At 35.6% G+C, this 20,726-nt stretch overlaps 1 protein-coding gene across 4 annotated transcripts in view; it reads right to left on the bottom strand.

Annotated features, from left to right (window-relative positions):
• The window catches only part of CBLB (Cbl proto-oncogene B), a 222,592-nt gene that overhangs the window by 66,851 nt on the left and 135,015 nt on the right, over positions 1 to 20,726 (bottom strand). For all 4 annotated transcript variants that reach the window (XM_039243216.1, XM_039243213.1, XM_039243214.1 and 1 more), the window contains exon 10: positions 13,397 to 13,600. In XM_039243216.1, the coding sequence (XP_039099147.1) occupies positions 13,397 to 13,600 (204 nt within the window). The remainder of the gene's footprint in view (positions 1 to 13,396; positions 13,601 to 20,726) is intronic.

Genomic DNA, 20,726 nt, shown 5'->3' on the forward strand with positions numbered 1-20,726 from the left:
TAATACATTCTTCTTTACTGAACATTGTGCTATCTCTATGAACAAATCTGTACTTAAGAGTGCTGAAACTTTTCATTGATTTTTATTGCTGGTAAAATTCCATGCTATCTATGAACATTTGTAAACATTCTTAGTAGACATTTTTAGTAGATGGTTACATAAATGGCCCCTTTTAATTTATTTGAATAACTATCATTTTTTCTTTTCTTCCTGTTTGACAGTCTGAGGAGAAAAGATACCTAACACAATGTTTCACACCTCAGTCTATATAATTAAATTCTTAGATGAGACATTAAAAATTCATGACATCAAAATTTATCAACGCAATGTAAAGAGTAGAAAGTGGGTTCTTTTTTTTCCATCTGACTAATAAAGAGAAGCACACAGATTGATTTAATGTAGATCTAAAATTACTTCTCTTTTAATTACACCTCTATCTCTATATAATATTTGAATATTTAACGGTCTTTTAAAGGACTTTGATTCTACAGTATCAGAATGTCTCCCTATAAAGGTAGGAACAACAAATGCCTCTAGAGTTGAGCTGTGACAAAGGTATATGGCCAGTCATGTTTAGTCTACGGATTAATATTATTTTCCAAATAGAGTCTACAACGGGACATTTCCCTCAGCTCTTTTCCTGCTGTCTTCTACAGATCTAATCCCCAACCCAATATCACTCAGGCCATTTATCTTCCACTTCTGATGTGTGACAAAGGGAGTTATTGAGGAAAACAGCAACAGCATACAATAAACCTGGCGCTTATTCTCTGGATCAGGTTTAAATTCTAAGTCTGTGAACTATGCGAACTTAACCACCTACTCATAATCACTACCATCTCCATTCTGTATAGAAATGCAGATTTAATACGTGTACCTAAAACCTCTAGTAGAAGAGTAGGAAAACATTTATTTAATCCTGAATAATAACAGTTAAGTATTTTGTTGCTAGGGATATACTTGACTGGAATATGTGAATTTCAGATAGGGCTGTCTCTCAAACTAAAGTTCTAAAGCTAACTGATTATAAGAAGCAATAACCATACAATAAAAAAAATATATATTTAAACACATAATCTGCCTTCATACACATATATTTTATATATATAGTATGTAAATTTCAGCTAGAACTTTAAAATGCCGTACAGTCTTGCACAATTCATCCACTTGTTAATATCGTTACCTGTAGATTAAAAAATAAGGTTAATCTATTTTGTGGAGACTTTATGGGCTAATAAAATTAAATGAAATAAGAAATAAAAGCTGCTGCTAAACACTCAATTTTTATTTGGATGATACAGTTAGGAGTATTGATTCTTTTGATAAAGGAGTGATAGAATGCAATCTATTATACCAAACAGATGAACATAAGGGAAGTGAAGCAAAAATATAAAAAGAGGGAGGGAACAAAACATAAGAGATTAACAATTTTTTTTAATGTTTATTTATTTTTGAGAGAGAGGGACAGAGACAGATTATGAGTGGGGGGGGGGGGGGCAGAGAGAGAGAGACAGAATCTGAAGCAGGCTCCAGGCTCCGAGCTGTCAGCACAGAGCCTGATGAGAGGCTCGAACTCACAAACTGTGAGATCATGACCTGAGTGGAAATCAGATGCTTAACCAACTGAGCCACCCAGGCACCCCAATAGGTTTTAATTTTTAAGGGAAGAATCACTGAATGTTTAAAAAAATTTTTTTTAATGTTTATTTTTGAGAGAGAGAGAGAGAGTGAGCAGGGGAGGGGCAGAGACAGAGGGAGACACAGAATCTGAAGCAGGCTCCAGGCTCTGAGCTGTCAGCACAGAGCCTGATGCAGGGCTCAATTCCACAAACCATGAGATAATGACCTGAGCCAAAGTCGGATACTTAACTGACTGAGCCACCCAGGCGCCTCTGGGTGAACATAAGATAAAAGGCTTATAACTAAACTAGGTAAAAGTTTATGAGTATGCATAAGCCCTTTTGCTGCCCAGATAGTAAAATCAACTTGTTTTTTCTACCAGTTATGTGTGATGGTTACCACTGCACAAACCTCAAAAGCATAAAATATTTTTAGTTTTGAATTTTTTGTTTACTTTGATAGTTGGCATTTTAGTGGCACATGTTATGTTTCAATGTGAACTAATTTAATAATTAGAAAAAACTGCAAAATTTTTGCAATGTGTATTTCTTCTTTGGGTTACAGTCTTTGCATGTTCTTTGTGTCATTATCTATTATATTCTTTTACGTACCCTCTTTGACTGGAATGAGCTCTATATATTAGGAAAGTGAACCTTTCTATATGTTACAATTGTTGTAAATACATTTTTCCCAATTTATTTTCTAATTATTTTATGTTAGAGACTCTACCTCTGTTCTTCTGGTTTTAATCTCCCAACATATAAATAAAATCTAGTTAGTATAATAAGGTGGCATGTTAATCAAAAGATTCTTTAAAGGCTCATGTCCATTCTGCCACTGCCTTCCATGGAGTCCTTTCTTTGTCACTCCTTCGTTTTTATCTGGCTACGGTATTATGTTGGGATAAAGAAATGGAAAGCTATGGAAAAATTAACTCCTAGAGTGCGGGAAGTAGGATATGGACATGGAATTAACTGTACAGACTTGATGCACCATATAAAACAACCATTTACATAAATGCAATTGCAAGAGTGGGGACGATGGAATCATACTTTCACATTACAGAACAGCTGATTCATAGAATTTCATTCCTTTATCTTGAATTTGGGTAATTCTCACCTTTTTCTATTACACTTGCTTTTAGAACTTTAGAATAAATTCTCTCCTTTCATTTCAGCTCTTTTCAAAATACAAAAGCTGAACACCTTAATTCCTTCCTGTATTATCATCATAGCAGCATATTCGTTTAACTAACAATTTCTCCTCAATTCTTTAATACTGGTAGGTGATGAGTAAGTCTTTAACAAATTGGAATCCTGGTGCTCTAGAAATGTAAAGACCACATCTGATTCTTTTATGACTACATACTTACCAATTTCTCCTAGCCTTTTGCTTCCTGAAATGAATAAATGCTATTCTTTATTTTTCTGATAAAATTTACAGAATTCTTTAGCACTTAGAATAGGATGCTAATGACCACCGTAATGAATAGGGAAATCCGAATTTGCAATTTTAACAGAAAATCCTGAGAGAAGAGGCCTGAGAAGTAAAGTAGTCAAAAGCCCATTTCAGCACGCTCAGCAATTACCAATAATAATCGGGGACTGATTCTATTTTAGTCACTCTTCATTTTATCCACACCTTTTAAAGAGCGATTTTATAAAACCTTTAATCAGACCCATTATTATGGAAATGGCAAACATTTGGTAAGAAACTTCAAACCCAGCCAGGCTATTATTAAAAACAGGACAAGAGAAACCTCTCCAATTACTAATAAGATGAGCGTACTGACAATCCCAGAGATAATCAAAGTCAATTTTATAATATTTCTAACAAGATTTTTACTTAATGAATTTTCATATCTGAACAAGGTAGATACACGTATTATATGGAAGATGAGAAGGACTCTTAGAAGGTCAACATTTTTCTCTAAATGCATGAAAATTAATGAAGGACACTGATAAGACTTTTATCATTAAAATATAATATCTTAAGGATATTTTCCTTGCTGCTAACTATCTTTTTGGTTCTTTTCTCATATTAATTTGTGAACATACAATCTAAAGTCTTTTAAATAATAGCCTATGCAGAATATTATTCAGAAGGTATCCATTACAAAAACACTATCACACCCACATACAGTCCACAGTCACACTTCTGGGAGCTTTAATCTGTAGGAATTTAGGGAGAAACTGAGAATAAAAAAGAAAAGTCCTCCCAATTTGATCTACATATTCAATGTAATTCCAATCAAAATTTCAGCAAGTCATTTTGTTCATATCGAACTATTCTAAAGTTTAAACTGAGACAAAAGACCACAAATAAACCCATATGACATTGAAGAAGAACAAAGTTGGAGTGCCTTCAACATTTATAAAGCTACAGTAATCAAGATGTGGAACTGTCAAAAGAATAGCCAAATACTTCAGTGGACCGTAATCAGGAGCCTAGAAACAGACCCACAAGGAAACAGTTCACTAATTTGTGACAAAAGAGCAAAGGTACTACAATTGAGCAAAGACGGTCTTTTCAACACATGGTGCTGAATCAAATGGACACCCATGTGCAAGTTAAAAAAACAAAACAAAACGCTAGACACAGACCTCGTACCTGTACAATTAAAACAGATTACAAATCTTAATGTAAAATGCGAAATTATAAATCCTCTAGAAGATAAATAAGAGAAATAGAGATGAGCTTGGGTTTGGTAATCACTTTCTAGATACAACACCAAAGGCAAGATTCATGAGAGAAATAACTGATAAGTTGGACATCATTAAAATTAAAGTTTTCTGCTCTGGAAAAGAAACTATCAGGAGAATAAAAAGACAAACTACAAACTAGAGAACCATATTTTGAAAAGACACATCTGTAAAGGACTGTTGCCCAAAATATACAAAAAAAACTCCTCTTAAAACCCAGCAATAAGAAAATAATTAGATTAAAAGGGGGCCAGATACCTTCAAGGATACCTCACCAAAGATAAACTGATGCCAAATAAACATAAATGAAAAGATGCCCCACATCAGAGGTCTTTAGGGAAATGTAAATTAAAGCACTGAGATACCACTATATAGGTCTTTGATGGCACAAATGAAGAACATCACAATACTAAATGGAGGTGAGGATGTGAAGCAATAAAAACTCTTATTCATTGCTGGTGTAAATAAAAAATTTTACAACCACTTTGGAAGACAGTTGGTGGTCTTAGGAAACTAGACTTACTCTAAATACATATTACTAAGTGAAAGAAACTAATCTGAGAAGGCTACATACATAGTATATGATTGCAGCTACATGACATTCTAGAAAAAGTAGAGCAGAGGATTTGGGGGGCAGTGAAAATACTCTGCATTATAATATTACAGTGGATATGTGCCATTATACATTTGTCCAAATCCATAGAATGTATAACACAAGTGAAAGCTAATGAAAACCATGGACTCTGGGTGACAGTGATGTATCAATTGTAACAAATGTACCACCCTGATGGTGGCTGAAGAAAATGGGGGAAGAAGCTACATATGTATGGGGACAGGGGATACATGAGAAATATCTATGATACCCTCAATTTCGCTGTGAATCTAAAACCACTCTAAAAGTCTTAAAATATAGAAGCAAAACAAAACAAAAAGCCAAAAAAACCCCCAAAAAACAAACAAAACAAAAACAAAGTCCGCTAAAGAGGGGACAATTCTGCTGCATTTCTTCCTGTAAAATATAATGTAGGCACCTTGTTCCCTAATTAAGACAGATATTAGATTTGTATATAAAATGATGTTCAATACTTTGAATTATTATTGTTGCTTACATTCCACTAGTAACTTCCAGATGTTTTTAGATACAATGAATTAGAAGCAGGGAAGAACAGAAGTATTGAGTGGAGGAGGAGGTTTGGCAGGGAGGTGGTTGATAATTTTGAACTTGAAAGAAGTACAAACAGCCTCACAAGTGGAATAACCCCAAAGACTGTCCACTGAAATGTTAAACACTGTTAACTACACTTAGCTATGCTGCTTCCCCCTGAAGTACCCGTTCTGAGGACATAATCCCCTGGCTTGTGACCAGCCTCCATAACCCAGAAATCTCTTTGAAGTTTCTATTTTACTTTAAACATTTATATGAATTTTGCATCCTGATCCAAATATATATGTCATTTTAATTTAAATTTATGGACCCCCTCTCTTCGTGCAACCACTCCTGAAATCTCGTAGCAAACGTAAGCTTTGAGAAGTATGTCATGCTGATTGTCGTGGCTTCTCATGCCCTTGGATTCACTCAGCTGCATAACCAATTTTGAAAAGTCAGGGAAGGGTGACGTATAATTCAGAAATATTTCCATAAAAATGGCTGAGAAACAAGACCATTCTGGGGATTAAAGAATAAACTTCAGTCACTGAAAAATGTCCTCATATGAAACCTATATTGCTTGCAAAATACCAAGTACAGCTGGTTTAAACAACAAGCAATTACTATTTAGTTACTGTGGTTCTTCACTATACTTTAGAGGCTACTTAATTATTTCAATTTACTTATGTGGAAAACAAGACTACTGTAAGCTTCTCTAAATTATTTAGTGCTTAAAATAGCACTTCAGCTGACATGTTGGCAACTTTGCATTTTCTTTGAGTTAAAGAATAAAATAATAAATTATTTTAACGTGGCCATGCAGTGAAATCATAACTATGTAGATATTAATAAAGAAATACGACCAGCTGCTTGCCAAACCAACAGTTTTTGGTGTCTAGTTCTTTCTAAATAATGAAAGCTAACAGTATCTAAAAGGAAAAAAAACCTCCATAGACATCTCAAATATACTGATATTTAATTTTCAGAAGCACAGCAGTATCTGAGGAGCCTCAAATAACAGTATATAAAAATAATGTTTATTACAACTAATATTTAACATTTATTATGTACCAGCACTGTTCCAATGGTTTTATATATATTAACTCATTTAATTTCAACCCTAAGAGATAGAGGTAAGGTTTCAGAGACAAGACCATGGAGACACAGAGGATTAAATAACCAATCAAGGCACAAAAGATATTAAGTAGAAGATAAACCAGGTTGGTAGACTCCAGGGACCTTAAGACCAGCACTGTTCTTCAGTGTCACAACTGAGCATTCCGTTCAAAACAAAACAAAACATGAAATTATGCCATTTTCAGCAACATGGATGGAACTGGAAGGTATTATGCTAAGTGAAATAAGTCAGTCAGAGAAGGGCAGATGTCATATGTTTTCACTCATATGTGGATCTTGAGAAACTTAACAGAAGACCATGGGGGGAAAGGGAAGGGGAAAACAATAGTAACAAACAGAGAGGGAGGGAGGCAAACCATAAGAGACTCAAATACAGCGAACAAACTGAGGATGGACAGGGGTGGGGTGGGGCGGTGGGGGAGAGGGGAAAATGGGTGATGGGCACTGAGGACGGCACTTGTTGCAATGAGCGCTGGGTGTTGTATGTAAGCAATGAACCACGGGAATCTACCCCAAAAACCAAGAGCACACTTTACACACTGTATATTAGCCAATTTGACAATAAATTATATTAAAAACAAAACAAAACAACAAAACAAAACCAAACAAACCTTTCTCAGTGGTGTACTATGTGGTAGGCACTATACAAGTCTCCGGGAAGGAAAAGAAGGGCAAGCACTGGAAGAGCGAGGCTCAGCCTCCGGGCTCTGGGAGTGTGCAGTCTCATAGGAGCCGGACTCAAACCAAGTACAGTACACTCTTGTTCAAGTGCTTGCTTCTCCTTAACTACTAATGATTCAAACCATTTTTTTTTTAAAGTTTTTATTTATTTCTAGGAGAGAGAGAGAGACAGTGTAAGCAGGGGAGGGTCAGAGAGAGAGGGAGTCACAGACTGAAACAGGCTCCAGGCTCTGAGCTGGCTGTCAGCACAGAGCCTGACGCGGGGCTCGAACCCACGAACCGAGAGATCATGACCTAAGCGAAAGTCGGACGCCCAACCGACTAAGCCACCTAGGTGCCCCTGATTCAAACCATTTTTAAGGTGACGTCTTTGCAGTCACCAATAACAGCATACAGCACTTGCACAAGGCAGGTTTTCCCCTTTGTTAATCACATACTAATAAAAAAAAATGCCACTATTTTGCATGAAGAGCTTTAAGAAAATCAGTGAACAGAATGTAATTAAATAGCAAATAACGAACCTGTGACTTTGGATTGCTTACTATCAGCTATGACCACCTGCATTGCATGGAGGGAGGCGTGAGGGCTGCTGGCATGTGATCATAATTCTTGGGTGGGACTGTTCCATGGGTTGCAGAATGTCTCATGTCTCTGGCCACTAACTGCCACAGATTTCTCCCACCCTCAGTCACTGTGAAAACCAAAAACTTCCTCACATATTTCTTTATACCTTTACGAGGCAGAACTGCCTGTAGTTGAGAGCCACGTCCTATATTTTGAATGTCTACTGTCATTTTTGTAATTCACTTTTTTTGTAATTTTTGGCTTTTCTACTCTCCAACATGGACCTGAGCCCTTCCATTGGAATCAAAGTCATATTAAATAAGCAACATTTTCCTAAAAACACTAAACCCTACACCTGAACTCTTTCCTCAGGATCAGGAATACTTGGGTCTTTTCCTTACACATTATGATCAGGAAAAGCATGAATTAGGTAATAATAAAAAATGAAGTTTTTAATTAGTAATATGTATTTTAACTGACGAGGGCAACATCAGGAGAATGTATAAAAAAAGTATAAAAGAATGATAATCCCCTTGATCTCTGGTCATACCTGTATTTCTCTGGCCATTCATTAAAATTTTAAATATGGTTTCAAGAAAATATAACATTTAAGACCAAAGGAATTAATCTCAGTTCATATACTAGCTCAGTCTGTCAACATTTTCATGTTAAGTGCAAACCTTTATTTATTTTACGTATTTGGTGAAAAATACGTTCTACCAACATAATTGCTGAGGAGCTGTTAAGATTCCTTATATCCTTGACAAATGAAACAAAACTCTGACTGGCAATCGACACCTTTCTTAGCTCTGATCTGACTGAAGTCAGAGAGGAGGACATGATCTCCCCAATCACACCCTAGACTTCCTCTGAGGACTCGCTCAGATCCAATTATCCTCATTCTGACAGCTTGAGAACTCAGGCAGTGGTACAATTTCAAGCAAAAAAACCATCTTGAAGTTAAAATTATAAAATAGACTATTTCTAGCATGGTAACCAATATGCTATATTGTAGAATTATACATTCAGTTTACTTCTGCAACATTAGCATTAATATTTTTATAAAAGAAACAATAAAAACATATTCTATATGTTCAGTACGCTACTATTTATAAACTCCAGCTACAGGATATCACCATGGTAATAGGAATATACAAACAGCTTCGTCCTCCATGCTATGATAGAAGCATTACTAATTTAAAGAATGCAATATGCTTAAGATGGGCAAAAATTATTTCAAAATACAGTCAACAACATGCTCATGAACAGGAGAAAGATGAGTACTGAAATAGCAGATAGAAGTGAACAGAATCATTCTGAAATGCACAATGACTTACAGTCACTCTTGGAATTGAGAGAATGAAGTTTACAAATGAATGAATGAATGAAAGAGTGAGTGAGTGAATGAGGCAACACAATGACTGAAAACACAGAAAGGAAGAAAATTCAGGTAGAAGTGCTACTGTGTCAAAATGACAGTGTGATATTTGTTTATAACCTCAGATGTAAGATAGAACCTATCTTTTGAACCTATAAGTTGCTATTTTATACATTTATATTCAGTCTTCAGTTTTGAACAAAGAAAGATGTATAACATCAGGTCACTGATTTCACAGAACATGAGAACATGCATGTACATTGGTTATTTCATTTAATAAATATTTACTGCATGTACTTAGGCACCAGGAAACAGACAATACAGAAGACTTTGACACCAGCCTTAAGAACGAACAGTCTAATGGGTAATGCAGTCCTCTAGGTAAAACATAACAATTTAGTGTAACTCCAGAAACAGAAGAACATGTAAAGCATTATGAGAACATAATGTCATGGCAATGTGTTTCCCAATTAGAAAGAACTGATGCTTTTATCTACACTAAAATCTAGGTTTTACTGAAAGTTAAGTGGCAGCGATTTATGAAATACTATAGAACTTACAATCTGTTTAATTGACTAGAGGCAGATAAGTGTACATGAAGACATTTGCTTGAAATATGATATCTCAACTTAAAAACAAATAATTATGAGTTGTTTAAATTCCTCTAATATCTAACAACTGTCAAAGGAAAGTAGAGAAATAACACTGTAGTGGAGCTTTATTAAACTGACAAAAAAGCCACTGAAAGGGCACTTCTGCAACAATGTCTGAGACCAGCATTCTCTTCTTGGTGAACTAAAGAGAAGATCAATGTAAAAACCTCTCAATTCCCTTGACAGAAAGCTCACCAGGGTGCCCAGGGAGAACACCATGCCCAGTCTTGGGGAAACCGTGAGAGGCACCTTTGAATATTCTGCCTCTCATTTTACATCAGCAGTGATTCCTGCGGTTGTCAGAGCCCCTACTGAAGCAAGGCTTAAATTTCAACTTAATTCAATGGGAAATAGACCAAGACTGCAACTTTGCCTAAACTCATAGAGGGCAGCTACTGCTTCCCAGTGAGCAGTTAAAGTATACAAAGTTCTTGAAAGAATTACTCTTAAGATCCCACCCTTCCTCCCTGACACCAATCACTGGAAGAAGAAAACCCACTTAGTAAAGAAAAGTGAAATGTCTTTTTCCTAGCTAGGAAACATTACCTCCTAGGTCACTTGAACTACTTGAGCTGTTATATGTTGATTAAATACTTTTTGGTCATTCCCTATTCTTTATGTGCTAACTGCGTGCTAGACCTGGGGAATGCAATCTTTTTCTTAAAGGGCTAGATAGTAAATATTTTAAGCTTTGCAAGCCAAGAAGCAAAAAAAAAAAAAAAAAAGTATGTACTTATAAACTCATAGCTTGCTGATTTATGTACTAGATCACTGTCAAATATACAAGCCAAGCTAAGACCATTAGGTTATTAAGTTAAAAGGAAAGATCTTTTGCACCAAGACCTAGCTTTTTCCAATAAGAGCTTACTGGGACGATCTAAGAAAGCTCTGTCCAATAGAATATCTATTGGAGAACTGATATTTATTTATTTCAATATTTATTTCAATACATGTTTCAATACCTATAGAAAAAGTTCTATATCTATACAGTTCACTATGGTAGCCACTAGACCCAAGTGGCCACTGAGCATTTAATATATGTTCAAGGGGCACCTATGTATGTCAGTTGGTTGCGGGTCTGACTCTTGATTTTGGCTCAGGTCATTATCCCATGGTTGTGGGATGGAGCCCTGCCTCAGGCTTGACCCTGCTTGGAATTCTCTCTCTCTCATTCTTTCTCTCTCTCTCTGCCCCTCTCCCTTAGAAGTGGTCTCTCTCTCTGTCTAAAAAAAAAATATGTTCAGTGTGACTGAGGAACATTTTATTAAATGTTAATTATTTTAAATTTACATTTAAATAGCCACATATGGTTAGTATAATAGAAAACAGATTTAATAGTCATTATAGATCAATTAACAGGTCTTACCTAAATTTGCTTGGGTTTTTGGTGACCCATTAGATTAGTGTGGGTATAAATATTTTTATAGGACATAAATATTTTTATTTTCATAATTTTATGTTTTTATCAAGAGATAAAATTCAAATTATTTTTAATTTTTGGTTAAAATTCTATTGGGAGTTCAAAATTATTCATGATGTCATTATATTATAGAACTGAAAAGACCTTCAGAGGACAATTAGTTACATTCTGTCAAGTACAATGTGTGTGACATGTTCCAAAGAGGGCAAAAGAGGTATGCTGCAGGATGGCTCCAAACTGGATTTTTGAAGTTAGGAAGGTCTGGAATAGAGTATTGGTTCTGTTATAGAGTGGTACTAGGACCTCAGGCAAGCTATTTCGCCCCTTTATTCCTTAGCTTTAGTAAAACAGGACAGTAACCATGGCTTCTCTACTGGGTTGCAGTGATGACTGAAAGAGATCAAGAACCCAGGACAGTGTTCTGTCACTGAAATCATGAATGTTACTATTTTATTACCACCATTAATTAAAATTAATAATCTGTATGATAAATATTCTAGTAATACACTTTATAATCTGGCTTAGTAGAAACCATTTCATAATTCTGCATGGGCGAGAGCTACAGATGTGGTTTGTGATACACCACTGTATTGTTATCCAGAAAATATAAGTTAGAATCTAGTCTCTACAACTTACTAATGTAGCCAAGTCACATGTGTAGTCAGAGCCTCATTTTCTTATCTGAAACGAGAATATTTACCTCTCCAAGTTGTTGAGAGAATAAAATATGTGAAAAATCTTTGCTCATATAAAAAAATACTGAGGAATAACTACTTCCTTTCTTCTATCTCTAGGGTCAAAGAGATTGTATCCTTCAAAACTTAGTTGTCAGGATTAAACGGTAGAACAAGAGTAGTTTTTCTGAGAGTTAAATTATAACATTTATGAAAATTAATGATATGAAGAATAAAAAGCATAATCAAACCAAAAATGTCAAAGTAGCCATGTTGGTGATGGTAACATACCCACACATGTGAGAAATCCCACAGGTATATGTCTTTGTCAAGCATGGAACATTGAAATGTAGAAAACAGGGGAAGCCAGGAGATAAACTTTGATGCCTTAAGGAAGGAGAAATCCAAACAAATGCTTCATCTGTTCCTGCACCAAGTGTTTCCGTACCATGGAGACAGATGCAAATGATCGGATGCCATTACACATTATTATCACTCCAACTAGATGGCAAATAGGACTCATGTTACCTGCCAAATCCTAATGAACTGCAGTGGAGGCTCTATAAGGCCCCGTAGGCCACGTTTGACCTCAGTAGGGATGAGTGCCATGATTGATTAGCCCTGTCTACCAAGAGTCAGGAGGAAGGGCAGGAGGGGACACCTTCACATTTTGTTTACAGTTTCTTTGATACCACTCATTGCCATTTATCTGATTTTGAGACCACAAAACATCTAAGTGCAATATGAATTTCACATATCTTTCTGTACAGAAAATAGCCTGATATCTGAGAGGCCAGCTCTCTTAATCATTATATTTCTGGCTTGTAAATTATTCAGTTGGCTTGCTGGTTCAGTGACTAGTTTCTGGTGGGTTTACTTACTCCAAGTGGGCAGTAGGATACAATCTCAATTCAGAAAGTCCATTTTCTGAGTCAGCAATTTTGATAAGCAGACCCCACACTATGGTAAATTCACAAAGGTAAATTTTATGTGACTTCTTAGTAGCCAAATGGAAGGCTGGCTCTCCTGCTCAGATACTTCTTTTAGATTTTAACAGACTATTTGTAATCAGTTTCATCATTTCCAATTTTTATATTTTCTTAGTTTTCTTAATTTTTCTTAGTTTTTTCTTCACAGGACTGCTTCTGCCAATCTTAGATGATGTTGTATTCTATATGAAAGCTCTCACCATTTTTCATTTTTAAGTGTAAAACCAGCAAGAGAACTTTGAGTAGACTCTAGTTCTTTGTCTATGATTTCATCAGCCTATCAACATTACTTAGGTCTTCACCTTTCTTTTGATTCTTCCATGTTTCTCTCCCAGGCCCCAAAACACTCAGACATAGCCCTTTTGAGACAGCATCATTCCTTTTTCATGTCCACACACCACCCTGATTAAACCTGTGTTTTATAATTTTACCTTTCGAACATTTGCCAAACGATTCATCATCAAAGACTCCTCTCGGTCATCATCATCATCCAGGTCCAGCATCGGCACTCCAAAGGGGTCAATGATGCTACAGCATCTGGAACCTTCATCCCTTGGATCAAAGGGGTCGACGATGATGGGCTCTGTTCCTTTTATTTCACAGCGACAGAAGGGGCAGCCCTGGCCGTCTGACTCCTGAACAAAAAAAAAAAAAAAAAAAAAAAAATTAATTGGTTTTTGTTCAAATAAAACGGTACTGAGAGGGGCCAATGTTCTGCAGCTATAAAAAGAAGTTGCATACAAGAGGTTTTAGGGTGGACAGTGAGAGTGAAGGAAGACCTGTCTTGAAGAAGTAATAGAGTAGAACATGGAGCCAACAAAATATGATAAATGTTCAGTATCTCAAATTTTCAAAAAAATTTTCTCTAAAAATCTCTGATTTGCCAAAGAAAAGGCACCTAACTTTATTTTCCAGAATGTTCTCTTGTAATTGTAATGTATCACAACTTCAGGGTCCTATAGGAAAATGGAAACTGAGTTATATCCTATTTTACCAAAATGCACCAACTAATTAAACATTCTAAACAAAGCATATTTTGATAAAAAATCATTATAAATAAAGTAGCAGTATCAATTAAGACAAGCCATTCTGGGGCACATTCTGGGATGCGTCCAACTTCAGCTCAGGTCATGATCTCATGGTTCATGGGTTCGAGTCCTGCATTGGGCTCTGTGCTGAGCTAGCTCAGAGCCTGAGCCTGCTTCAGATTCTGTGTCTCCCTCTCTCTCTGACCCTCTCCTGCTCATGCTGTCTCTCTCTCTCTCAGATATAAATAACAAATTTTTTTTTAATTTAAAATAATAAAAAAAATAAATTAAAAAACAACAACAACAAGCCATTCAGGAAAAGTTCCTGTGCATACAACTATGGATAAATATTTCCATTTAAATGCCTAGGTTTTAAAAAAATCATGATTTATAATTGGTGGGAAAAAAATAAAAGTAAATTTACATCCAGAAACCATCATCTGTCCTGAGAGCCTGTCAGTCTGACACAGCTCATTTGGAATATAATGCCATGTGAAATATTAAATTTTACCTCTCCTCTTGCCTTGAAACTAGATACTGCAAAAAGATTTGTGCTAATACTTTTGGGCCAGGAACTCATTTATTGGTAATTATTGAAGGTTTTGTTCAAAGTCTCCCAATTCCATTTCTCAAAACTAACTGAATCAGAATTCACAATTGGCTGGGAAATAGGATAAGACTATGTTCTCACCCGGCATATAATGCTTCCTTCTAGAGATAGATGGTGTATGATACTCACCACCATGTTTTTGTTTCTGCATTTTACCCTGATTTTAGTAGTGTTATTTAAAAAAATAGTAAAAATCAGGGGCGCCTGGGTGGCTCAGTTGGTTAAGCATCCGACTCTTGATTTCTCCATAAATAATTATCTCATGGTTTGTGAGATCGAGCTCCATGCTGTGATCTGTGCTGAAAGACTGGAGCCTGCTTGGGATTCTCTCCCTTTCTCTCTGCCCCTTCCTCCACCTCTCAAAAATAAATAAGCTTTAAAAAAATAGAAATCATAAAACCATATAAAGGCAGAAATGAGATGAATCAGCACCATTTTAGAAATGAGACAGGGATGCAAAGAGAACTAACATCTTTAAAGAAACCATTCAGTACTTAAGACTGTCCCACCCACTTGTTATGGTGGGAAACTGGTGATCTGCATTCCCTACGGTGACACTCTGATCAGCAGTGGAGTAGTATTTTTGCTTCTCCTCTCACTAGACAACTACTGATCTGCCACTCTGGCAGATCTTGTGGTAGATGGGTTATTCTTTTCCAAACATCACTCAGATTAACAAACTGAACATCTCTCTTTGCCACACAAATTGTCAAAAAAGAAAAACAAACACTCTTTGCACTCATCAATGAAAAGAAAGCACATTTCCTTATTCATTTACTGTTAGATAATTAGGGCAAGAAACTTGGGGTGGTAAAGTAGTTGAACTAAGGTGGTGGGGAGAAATACAGACATGCTGATACAAAATACTTTGATGTCTACTGCTGCATATGCTTAAACTGAGGTGCTTCAAGGCAACTTAAATATTTTGTTCCATCATTCTACAGATGATGACCCTAAGTCTTAATTGTTTTATATTATGTTAACAGTTCCTAACAGAAGAATAAATATTTAAGGAAAGCTAATAAACCTTTATCCTGTCTTTTGTTAACAGGAACACTAAATGCAAGTGCATATTCTAATATATAAGAGCAAAATAGGAAAGACGTTCCCTGTGTGTCTTTAATGCACGAAGGATAGAAAGTAGGACTCTAGTCCCTACATCATTCATTCATTCATATGTTAAAAAATATATCGAGAAAATCTAAAACATACATAGAAGTAGAGAGAAAAGTGTAATAAGTCTGTATCTACCACCCCATTTTAACAATTATTGATTCATGTCCAATCTTGTTTCATCTGTACCTTCCACTTTCTCCCGTGGATTATTCTGAAGCATATACTACATATTACATAAATTCATCTATAATGTTTTAGTGTGTGTATCTAAAAACAGAAAAATTTATAAGACTTAACAAAAGTATAATTACCATAACTAAAAGTTAGTCCACTTGATTTAAACATTAAAGTCATTGTTTTTTAGTACAGTCCCCAGGATGTTTATGCCACAACATTCAGCTACAATAGCGTCTCTTAGAAACTTCAATGCCAATTCAATGCCAATTTGCACATTGCTTTGGGATGACTTGCAGTTTATGTCATCCATTTTTCGATAAACGGTAACTGAAGAGTTTGGAAAGGGGGAGGAGGGAGGTAATAACAGCATCTTGATGGTTCCAAGAGAAAGATTAGGAAGAGTTCTTCTATACCTGAATTTAGATTCTCTCCATCTCTGCTTTCTGAAAGTTTTTTGAATTTTTTTAACATTTATTCATTTTTGAGAGAGAGAGAAAGATAGAGTGCAAGTGGGGGAGGGGCAGAGAGAGAGGGAGATACAGAATCTGAAGCAGGTTCCAGGCTCTGAGCTGTCAGCACAGAGCCCGACGCGGGGCTCAAACCCATGAGCAGTGAGATCAAGACCTGAGCCGAAGATAGACGCTTAACCGACTGAGCTACCCAGGCACCCCGTGAAACTTTTAATACTATACACATTACTGATGTATGTTAGAGTAGCTGTTTTGTGAGTATCCATCAGAAAAAATATTTTCTGTTTAGCTTTATCTTTGTTGATTACTCACATTACTCACTAAATGAAAAACAAACAACAAAAAGCACCCCCCCCAACCCAGCTGCAATGTACATCCACTTTGATTTGCAGACATAGATCACTATGAACATGTCTCCTTAATGATATTTACTCTAATATGACTTCACCCATCACTCTTTTTCGGTAAACTGAATCCTGGCGTATGCAAATTAAGTTTAACTGTAAATTCTCAAATGCCACTTTGACACCCTGCCCTAGTTTCTGTCATATGGGTTAATTGAATACACATGAAGAATGTCTTCGATAGACACATAATTCATCAGGATTGTGCCTCAATAATTACAATAATGTTTCTGTCAACATATACTTAATGCAAGATCAAGAAACGTATGTTATTGAAGAAGAAAAACCAATAAATAATTCCTTTTCTGCTCCTCAACATATTCACATTCTGAGGATGTGAAGAGGAAGTACATGGGTCTCCATCCATTCTAATGGACTCAATAGATTATACTTCCTCAAATAAGAAATACTTCCAAGGCAAAGATACAGAAGCTATCAGTGAGTACTACCCCATCTGAGATGTTGACTACGTAATATGCTCATGACAAAAGAATTCAGACTCCTGTGACAACCATGAATACTAAGTTAATAATATAAACATAAATATAACTTTAGGTAACCTAAAAACAAATTAACATTTTATAGAAAAATAGAAACAAAAATTCTTTAACTTCCAAAATTTCCCATTCCCTAGTAACACTCTATGTAAAAATCCAAATAAATGTCAGTATCTCATCATCATCATCATCATGTATTGGTCAGCTTCCATATACTTTCTGTTTATATATTGGTCATATGGATTTTACCTCTTAAATAACTTCTTCATTTTTTAAAGATACATTATACATAATACAATTTATTTGCTCTTACGATGAGTATTAGAGGTCATACTTTGTTTTAAAGTTAGTCACTACAAGGCTTTCCACAAAAACAGTATACCTGGAGAAAGCTAAAAACTAAATTTTTAGCTTTCTAAAATGAGGCTTTTGAGTCTCATGTATGGAGTGCATTTTGTATTTTTTTACTGTGTGTATGTGTGTGTGTGTGCTTTCTATATCAGTAACTTCTAATTTATATTACTTTGCTATCATTTCACATAGATTTGAAGTTACCATAAATCATTTTTGTAAAGCATGGAACATTGATAAATAAGTAAATAACTGGATAGATAAATACATACATACACTGAGAATAAATTGCGTCCATACTAAGTCTTTTCAGAGCACACTATTTCCCACAGAAATTCATTAACTTCTTGTTAAAAGAACAAATGAGGAGAGTTAATAGTAATGTTACAACCAATGACTCAGAGTGAAAGAGATGGTTGGTTTTGGTGCTCTTTTATGATAGGCAAGGAAAGAAGACATTGATGAATCTAGGCTCTTCTGGTGTTAACTTGTGAGGCTCATGAAAACATCAAATCAGAAAAATAGCCAGACAGTCTGAATCAGGACACTTGAATTAGAATCCTGCACCCACCAATGACAGCCGTGTGGCCCCAGGTAAGCATTCCATCTTATTTTGTAGAGTGTAATGAGGGAATGTACAGTTTAAGGGATATCTCAAAGATAAAGATAAATTAATTCAAATCTTTCAATGTGCTATGCAAATCCCGGTAGAATTACTATAAAAATAATTTTAAAAGCAAAGAAATATAGTAAGACAACTTAAGAAACATGTCTTAACATCTGAAAAAAATCACATATCCACAAGAATTCCCATCTTATAATGAAATAAATATAACTTTTAAACCATTTTAAACCACAGAATCAACAATGTTCATAAATTAATAATAATCAGAAATAGGAGACAGTTTATCCTAAATGATATTATCAAGTACTACATTAGGAACAATACTAAGATTCCAGGCATTGTCGAAAGCACTATACATATAACTCATCTTCATTTTACCAATAAAAAAACTTAAAAGAGTTTATATAAGGTGATGGAGGTAACAGAACCAAGCATCTGTGTGTAGGAAATTATACCCAGTAGGCCTGTTATATGAGTCCAATCATTTCATCACTATACTATCACTATCCTACACTGTAACATCAGGATGTAGTAGTTCCTCAAGATCAGATTCATAAGCTAGGTTAAAATAAAGTTTAAAAATAGCTGCCTACTATTGATCATTCAAAAATGAAAAAAAGACCTATTATGTTCAAAATACAAGTTACAAAATTAACTACACTAATCAATAAATACTCTATCCTTGCTAATTGAACAGTTTCAGCTTTTAAGGAAGGTGAAAAACTTGTCCTGGTAATTATAGCATTCCTTGGGATGCATTTCTTACATAGTAAGGCCTTTTAACATAATTGTTGCTAGAACCCAATTTAAAATGTTAATTCAAGAAGTTTATGTGTTTGTGTTCTGAGGATGCTTTATTTAAGGGAGCCAACTTTTTTTTTTTTTAATATTTTTATTTATTTCTAGGAGAGAGAGAGAGAGACAGCGTGAGTAGGGGAGAGTCAGAGAGAGAGGGAGTCACAGACTGAAAAAGGCTCCAGGCTCTGAGCAGGCAGTCAGCACAGAGCCAGACGCGGGGCACGAACCCACGAACCATGAGATCATGACCTAAGCGAAAGTCAGACGCTTAACCGACTAAGCCACCCAGGCGCCCCATAAGGGAGCCAACTTTTGAAACACCTATTAAAAGCCTTTGTTAGAGGCAACTGGAAGCATTTCCCAGGTGTCAATACTTGCTATCCTCCAGGCACAGCACGATACAGTCAGCCCCCACTTAATATAGGCACTGACATCAGAGTCAAGCATCTGCTCGACCAAATTTTATCTTCTCCTTCTTTTCATTCCTACGATCATCACTGTAGTTCATGAGATAAGTGTACCATTTTTGAAGGACTCTGGTAGCCCCTACATTATTCCCACAGAGAAACAGAGCTCCAACACTTTATCACTTTTATTCAAAAAGACACAACATGTAATCAAGGACAGAAATACCAATTTATAACATTCTTACAGGCAAATATAATTTTCTTATTTGTAGTACTACGGTTACAATATTACACTGAGGCTAGAAATGTGAAGGTTGGTAGCTTCTGAGGGAAGATACAGTAAAAGATTGCTTCTTTGTGCCTTAAAGGTGATCATGTGAACTGACTTCTCACCTCTCTTAGATAACTACACATTTTGCCCTACAATACTCTCTAATTATGGGACATCCATAAATCTCTTTAATTATATTCCATATTAAAATCAGGGCTTATTGATTTTCATCTAATGACTCTATGAAATATTATTTTAAACATTCTAATATCTTTCCTTTAAATTATTTGGAAAAAGTGCAGAAGAAATAATCACAGGAAAAAGGTAATTTTGCTTTTAACTGAATTAAAGTCCTTGGCAGTAATGCAAAACAAGGCTGCATATGCAACTGATATATATGTACCCATTTTTATTTTGAAAATAAGATTTGAAGAACCTAGTTTAGAATTTGTGCCATTCACAAACTCAGAAGCCATTTTCTAGAATCCTGGAGGAAAAAAGCAGTACGAAAAGAGCCCTTTACTTTACACCTCAGGCAGTAAGCCTGCACCATCACTGCTCCTCAATCCACTGCTACAAAAAGGAAGATGCAGAGGAGTTCTGGATGAAGAAGAAAAATGTTTTGTTAATATCTATGGAACAGTGAGGAAGTGAAGGAAAACTGCAAGTTTTATTGCCAAAGACAGAACAGAAATGCCGCACCCAGAGAGATATTGCTTCAAAGACTACCTCTAGAGAGTTGGTTATCCAACTTATTTAGTATTCTGTGCAAACTCTGGCTTGCTTATTCAATTTATTAAATAACACAGATGTTTCAGAAGGAGAAAGAAGTATCTGACACCTCTACAGAGGCATGACTAATGGGCTATTATGACAGAAATTAAAGGGTAACCACTTGCAGTCTATAACAACTGACACCGCTACCATGCACTTCTTAGGGTTTCCGTTAATTACATAAAATTTAAGTTTCCAGCGAATTCAATTAAACCAAAGTAGGGCATCACATG

Source organism: Hyaena hyaena, unplaced genomic scaffold (genome assembly GCF_003009895.1).
Source record: "Hyaena hyaena isolate Hyena2069 unplaced genomic scaffold, ASM300989v1 scaffold_225, whole genome shotgun sequence".
In the NCBI taxonomy this organism is placed as follows: Eukaryota; Metazoa; Chordata; class Mammalia; order Carnivora; family Hyaenidae; genus Hyaena; species Hyaena hyaena.